Source organism: Penaeus japonicus, unplaced genomic scaffold, assembly GCF_977035675.1.
Source record: "Penaeus japonicus unplaced genomic scaffold, GWHDUDI00000001_assembly GWHDUDI00000004, whole genome shotgun sequence".
NCBI classification, from domain to species: Eukaryota; Metazoa; Arthropoda; class Malacostraca; order Decapoda; family Penaeidae; genus Penaeus; species Penaeus japonicus.
This window is the reverse complement of record NW_028234406.1, coordinates 30390412-30397911: the sequence shown is the minus strand read 5'-3', so window position 1 is coordinate 30397911 and position 7500 is coordinate 30390412. Positions and strand designations below refer to the sequence as shown.

General features: G+C 41.2%; 1 protein-coding gene across 9 annotated transcripts in view; it reads right to left on the bottom strand.

The window, feature by feature from the left end:
* LOC122263537 (uncharacterized) overlaps nt 1-7500 on the bottom strand; it is a 47015-nt gene that overhangs the window by 22357 nt on the left and 17158 nt on the right. For 5 of the 9 annotated variants that reach the window (XM_043032005.2, XM_043032019.2, XM_043032036.2 and 2 more), the window contains exons 4-5: nt 7398-7500; nt 3325-3460 (exon numbers count right to left, since the gene is read on the bottom strand). The exon at nt 7398-7500 is cut by the window's right edge and continues 131 nt beyond it. In XM_043032005.2, the coding sequence (XP_042887939.2) occupies nt 3325-3460; nt 7398-7500 (239 nt within the window). The remainder of the gene's footprint in view (nt 1-3324; nt 3461-7397) is intronic. The other 4 variants (XM_043032012.2, XM_086536415.1, XM_086536417.1 and 1 more) reach the window with 1 other exon arrangement.

The following is a 7500-nucleotide window of genomic DNA, read 5'->3' as shown; positions in this document are numbered from 1 at the left end:
GAGAGGCGAGAGAGAGGAAGAGAAGAGAGAGAGAAGAGAGAAGAGAAGGATGAGAGACTGAGAGAGAAGAGAGAGAGAAGGCAGGAGAAGAGAGAGAGATTGGAGAGAGAGAGAGAGATGGAGAGAGAGGAGGAGAGAGAAGAGAGGAGAGAGGAAGCAGAAGGAGAGAGAGAGAGAGAGAGAGAGAGTAGAGCAGAATAATAGAGAGAGAGAGAGGAGAAGTCCCAGGAGAGAGAAGGGAGAGAGAAGAGGAGCGAGAGAGCGGGGGTAGAGAAGAGAATCGATGAGAGAGAGAGAAGCGAGAGAGAGATGAGAGAGAGATGAGAGAGTAGGAACGGGAGAGAGAGATGAGGAGAGAGAGAGGAATCTAAAGAGACGAAGAGAGAGAGAGAGAGAGAGGAGAGAGGAGAGAATAGAGAGCAAGGAGAGAGAGGACAGGAGAGAGAGAGAGTGAGGGAGAGAGAGAGAGAGGGGATAGAGAGAGAAGGAGAGAGAGAGAGAGAGAGGGAGGAGGAGAGAGAGAGAGAGGAGAGAGAGAGAGGAGAGAGAGAGAGAGAGAGAGAAGGAGGGAGAGAGAGAGAGAGAGAGAGAGAGAGAGAGAGAGAGATGAGAGAGAGAATTTTTTGAGAAAGAGAGGGAGAGAGAGAGGAGGAGAGACAGATGAGAGAGAGGCAGAAAGAGGAGAGAGAGATAAGAGGAGAGAGAGAGGAGAGGAGAGAGGAGAGAGAGAGAGAGAGAGAGAGATGAGCGGAGAGAGAGAGAGAGAGAGAGAGATGGCTGAGAGAGAGAGAGAGAGAGGTGATGAGAGATGAGAGAGGAGAGAGAGAGAGAGAGAGCTGAGAGAGAGAGAGTAGGAGAGAGAGAGAGAGAGAGAGGGAGAGTAGGAGTGCGAGAGAGAGGAGAATTGTTGTAGCGAAGTGATGAGGAGAGAGAGAGAGTAGGAGAGAAAGAGATTGAGAGAGTAGGAGAGAAGGAGAGACGAGCAGAGAGAGAAAAGATGAGAGAGTTGGGAGAGGAGACAATACGGATTTGAGAGAGGAAGAGAGAGAGGAGAGAGAGGAGAGAGAGATAGAGAGGAGGGGAAAGAGACTCGAGATGGTGATCCAGGATGAGAGACACCACCTCACACCCCCCCCCAAAACAAACACTCCCCAAACCTCCCCCACCACCCCCCCCCCCGAGAGAAAGAGGAGGGAGAGGAGGAGAAGAGAGAGAGAGAGAGAGAGGGAGGGAGGGAGGGAGGGAGGGAGAGAGGGAGAGAGATATAACAAAATAAAAATATAATAAAGACAAGCGAAGAAATACAAAACCATAAAGGCATAAAAAGGACATGCATTAAGAAGCACCTAACACCCAGCAAAATAAGGTGATGCAGTTGAAAATGCAGAGCTTTCAGGTGTGCGTGTGATGCTTTTACTTCATAGTCTATAGCTGTTGACATTTCTTTTATTTTTGGGTCATATCACCTGCTGTAACTGTTTTTCTTTTCTGCAAATCACATTTTTCTTTAGGATTTTCTATTGTACTAAATGTTTTCCTCTTCTAACATGCAATCCTTATCAATATTTCAACAACAATAATCTTTTCTTATGATTTGTGCAAGTTTTTAAAAAATAGCAAGATAAATTTCTTAGTTTTGTTGCCAAAAATATTTCTTAAAATTGCAAACTCTGACTTATATTCTGTTAAGAAATGTACAAAAGTTCCTAAAAAAGATGCTCATCAGAATAAACTTTTTCGGTCTTCTGTTTGATTGTAAATGTATATACATTTTCTATATTACTTATAACATCTCCAGTGATAAGTATTAGTTTATGCTTATTTTCTATCTGTCACTGCTCAGATTCCTTTGCGGCGGAAGGTGTATTCAAAAGATACACATTTATCATTTCTATTATTCAATGCGCTTCGTGTACAGTAAAAATGTGGAGTATGATAAATAAAAAAGAAAGAAATAAGGTAACACATAACTTAGTTGAAACAATACGTTATTTTACTGAAAAGAGAAATTCCATTTCAGATTTTTCCAGTTTTGTTTTTAAAAATCATTCTAAAAATATTCTCACTTACTTTTCCTTACCATCTCAGATAGTGATACTTATCTCTCTTTCATTGATCTTTTCACCATCTAGGGTCAATACCATATAACTGGCATCAGAATATTAAAATCAGTGCACAATAGTTTCTGAGTCCAAGCCACCACCACCTTTGCCCAAACTACTCATGCTTTTGAGATGCACTCCAGTGTTGTATATTCCACGTGTTATATAGAGTGAAAAAGAAAGGGAGAAGAAAAGAAAAGTCTGCTTTATTAATCACGAGTCCTCAGTAAAGAGACTCACAATAAAAATTGGATACATTATTTCAGTAATAAATAAGCAGAGGCCTAATATCACATGAAAGAACCATATACAACCATAAAATGGCACAACATACAGTCTTGTTGTGCCACAATCACCACCAATCATGCAGGTAGTGCATGACCAGCTTTCAGGAACTCCACTGAATGCTGATCTGCAGAAAATGAGCTGGCTAATATCTTTGCAGCTTATTGACTAGTATATAATATGCAGCAATAAGCAGAATACAACTACATAACTGAACCAAAGAACACTTCACTTCATACTGCATCTGTCACACATCTGTGCTCTAAAACAAATGAAAACTAACACAAAACTCTCTTATAAAATGTAAAAATAAGGAAAAGAAAAACAAATTTCATGTAAAAATAATGCACATTAAAATGAAAATAACAAGATATATTGGAAAATCCCTCACAGTGTAACACAAGGTCCAAAAAGCTACTCATCATCATGCTTACTTGGAAATAACTCATACTATAAACGATTGCATACTGGGAAACTGTCGCTATGAAGAAAAATAATGTGTGCTGTATGTATGCATGTAAATGATCAATCAACTTTTAAAATAAACAATAGCCTACATGTAGAAAGCAGAGGACTAATGAAAAAAATACAGTCACAGCTTATCCTTTGTACAAAAATCAAGTTGTGTAAATACAGTGCAACTGCTCACTTACAGAGGCTTCATTGCCATGTACTTTCATAAACAAGTGTTAAAAAGAGAAAAAGACACAAAAAGAAAGAAAATTACCCATGGCAAAATTGTAAAAAGCCTTTTCTAATACAGCAACACATGAATCATCACAACACATATAGACAGAGAGAAAAATTTGCAACCCAATCAATACAACATGGCAAATGGAGACCACAGTGAGCAAGCTTCCCAGGGAGATTCGCTGGGCCTAGTGCTGCTGCTGAGGCCTCTGACGTTGCCTTGAGCGAGTACGAGGGGCAGCTGTACCTGAGGAGTGCATGTGGTCGTCATAATCATCGTCCGGAATGTGGGGTAGAGCCTTGACGTTGCGGTTCATGTCACCATCGGGGAATTCTCCAGAGCTGTAACTACGCCTTAGCTGGTTCACAATGCCACCTCCACCCTGAGGAAGTAGAGGAAGACTTATCACTAAATCGTCAATATCTCATATCCAAATAATAATACTTGTGTCTGTTACATCCACAGAGTGTAATTGTCAAAAGATATAGCATGTGATATACATTATCATATAAAGAGAACCAATAAAAATATAGAAAACATTTATAAATATCTAACTATGTCTAAGTACTAGTATTTCTAACTGAGACTTGAAAAACATGTTAGAAAATATTAATAAAATATTTGGGATTACTTCTTGAAACTGCAAAATCACACTGCAAAAGTTGTCTTGTCAGTAAGCAAGAAGCTTATGGATACAGGGATATTTCAGTACCAGATGCAAATACTGTATTTCTTAGAAATGTGTGCATATATTCATACAAACATTCATATATAGATTTTTTTTCAGAGTTTTTGCTTTATAATGCGAGAAAGCCCAACAAATGCAGGAAAAGCAAGGGATTTGCTTACCATGATACAAAAAAAAGAATCTAGTTTCAAACCTTTCTTACTAGGAGACGAGACAAAAAACTTGACACCAAATCCTTCAATAATGTTAAACAGAGGTCAAATCTGCATGAATAGACTTGTTTCCATGTTACTCATACATTGGCAAAGTTAACTGGTTAATGACTCAATAACAGGGAACTTTCTTAAATATCTATAAACACAATATAATATCTATATGCTCATTAAAAAAAGGTTATTCAGTACATCTCTTTTTCTTCTTTTTCTCCAATCACTATGACAACACTTCTAATAGTTTCATACTGAGGGTTACATTATGCAAACAAATTGAAGAATATCTATAAGAGACAATTTGCATTGCTTGACCAGTACTTCATATTTTTCAAGCTCTTTTGGGTTTGCTACACTGAAACACCAACTACATATCAAGTATACAAAGGTCTCCTAATACACAGAATAAGAGGGAGTCAAGGAAGGGGGATACAGAAAGGGAAAGGGAGAGGTGCAGAGGGGGGAAGGAGGGACAGAGGGAGGAAGAGAAAGAAGGGAAGAAAAAAAGAAAGAAAAAGAAAGAAAGAAAGAAAGAAAGAGAGAGAGGAAGAGAGAACAAGAGAGAGAGAGAGAGAAAGAGAGAGAGAGAGAGAGAGAGAGAGAGAGAGAGAGAGAGAGAGAGAGAGAGAGAGAGAGAGAGAGAGAGAGAGAGAGAGAGATGAACAAGAAGAGAGAGAGGAAAGAGAGAGAGAGAAAGAGAGAGAGCGAACAAGAGAGAGAGAGAGAGAGACATGAGCTAGAGAGAACAGAGATGAGAAGAGAGAAAGGATGAGAGAGATCGAACAGAGAGAGGAGAGAGAGCAGAAAGAGAGAGAGGAGAGAGAGAGGAGAGAGAGGAGAGAGAGAGAGAGAGACAGAGAGAAGAGAGAGCGAGGATAGAGAGAGAGAGAGTAGAGAGAGAGAGAGGCTGTGAGAGAAGAGCTGAGCGAGCAGGAGAGAGAGAGAGAGAAAGAGAGAAAGAAAGAAAGAAAGAAAGAAAGAAAGAAAGAAAGAAAGAAAAAGAAAGAGAGAGAGAGAAAGAGAGAGAGAGCGAGAAAGAAATAGAGAGAGATAAAAAAGACAGAGAAAGAAAGAGAGAAAAAAAAAATAGAGAGAGAGAGAGAGAGAGAGGAAGAGAGAGAGGGGGTGAGAGGGAGAATGAGAGAGAGAGAGAGAGAGAGAGAGAGAGAGAGAGAGAGAGAGAGAGAGAGAGAGAGAGAGAGAGAGAGAGAGAGAGAGAGAGAGAGAGAGAGAGAGAGAGAGAGAGAGAGAGAGAGAGAGAGAGAGAGAGAATGAGAGAGAATGAGAGAGAATGAGAGAGAATGAGAGAGAGAGAGAGAGAGAGGGAAAGAGAAGGAGCGGGAAAGAGAAGGAGAGGAAGAGAGAGCAGGAAAGAGAAGGAGAGGAAGAGAGAGCGGGAAAGAGAAGGAGAGGAAGAGAGAGAAGGAGATAGGAAGAGAGAGAAGGAGAGAGGGAGAGAGAAAAGGAGAGGGAGAGAGAGAGAGGAGAGGGAGAGAGAGAGAGAAGGAGAGGGAGAGAGAGAGAGAAGGAGAGGGAGAGAGAGAGAAGGAGAAGGAGAGGGAGAGAGAGAGAAGGAGAGGGAGAGAAAGAAAGGGAGAGGGAGAGGGAGAGAGAGAGAGAATGAGAGAAAGAGAGAGAGAGAGAGAGAGAGAGAATGAGAGAAAGAGAAGGAGAGAAGGAGAGGGAGAGGGAAAGAGAAGGAGAGGAAGAGAGAGAAGGAGAGAGGGAGAGAGAAAAGGAGAGGGAGAGAGAGAGAGAGAAGGAGAGGGAGAGAGAGAGAAGGAGAAGGAGAGGGAGAGAGAGAAAGGGAAAAGGAGAGGGAGAGGGAGAGGGAGAGGGAGAGAGAGAGGAGAGGGAGAGAGAGAAAAGGAGAGGGAGAGAGAGAAAAGGAGAGGGAGAGGAGGACAGGGAAAGAGAAAGAAGGAGAGGGAGAGGAGGACAGGGAAAGAGAAAGAAGGAGAGGGAGAGAGGGAGAGAGAAAGGATAGAGGGAGAGAGGGAGAGAGAAAGGATAGAGGGAGAGAGGGAGAGAGAAAGGATAGAGAGAGAGAGAGAGAGAGAGAGAGAGAGAGAGAGAGAGAGAGAGAGAGAGAGAGAGAGAGAGAGAGAGAGAGAGAGAGAGAGAGAGAGAGAGAGAGAGAGAGAGAGAGAGAGAAAGAGGGAGACAGAGTGCCACATATGATCTGCTATTGTAAATATAACACTGGGTAGTCAAAGCATTCTATTCCTAAATGAGGACAAATCAGGACACATTTTGGCCAAGTATGAGCAAAGGTTATCTTAAGAAGGCAGAAGGTGGGCACAAAAAAGTTTTTTTAGTTGTATTTGTATGTGTTTGTATGTGTTTGTATTTGTATGCAATTCTGTGTGCATTTGTGTTTGTCTTTGTTTTAGCATGTATGAGTGTGTTTGTGTGCATCAATGTGTGTCTGTGCATACTTGTGCAAGAGTGATGTTACCCCATTCCCAACAACCCATACACAGGACACTGGACCACTGCTATAGGTGTGGGGTGAAACTGAGGACGACTGGGAGAGCCAAGATGCCAGTGCAGTCTCCTCACTCGAGATTACTGCCTCCTGTTCAATGCAAAGGTGACATGTGATGGCAAGCACTGTGCATACCAAAGGTCTGATGATGCCACTTAGAATGATAGAGAGAGGGAGAGAGAAAAAAAATCCCTGGATGGTCATCATCTCATTACAAAATATGACTGACACATCCACAAGATACAAGGAACATGCAAGATAGCATAACCTATAAGCAAAATAGAGCACTGAATTTCCTATTGAACCCAGTTGTAATTATCATGTGTTTTACAGCACAGATAATACACCAACCCAAATCTTTATATGTGATAGAGAGACTAATAAACTTGTGTTTTATTGTGAAACTTAGCAATGTACTGCTTGAAATGTTGGACCACATAAAGAAAATTATGTGACTGACCTGATTGTCTGAATATGACATCTGTAGTAGTATCTGATTTGTCCTTGACTTAAAATTAATAACAAAACTATTACATTACATTCTATTAAATCTTTAACAAAAAAGCAAAGCAGAATTAACTAAAAAAACATCCCATACATGTTTTTTCTTTTATGAAGAAACTTTTAAAAACACCTGGAGTTGGCAGACCATCAAGAAAAGGATATGGCAAAAGGAGTTCTATCAAACTCAAACCTTGAGACATTTGGGCCTATAACCTTTCATCAAGTAGTTTAAAAATTCTAAAATAAATACATATATGTCTAACAATCCCATAACCTGTCCAGAGGATCAACCAACCCCTCTCCGTCCAACTAGGAGTCCCGCAGGGGAAAAAGGAAAGAGTGAGAGAGAGCATGAGTTAGAATTGTTTGCTAAATAGACAGTCTACCATTCGCACAGGGAGTGGGTGTCCCCAGGGCGGCGGTCACTTGCCTGGTTTCCGTGACTTGCCTTAATAGCGGTCTGCATCAAGACTGTGGTGGCATAGTTGACGCCCTTGGTCCCAAGCTGTATGACTGTGGAGTAGCCCTGTTGC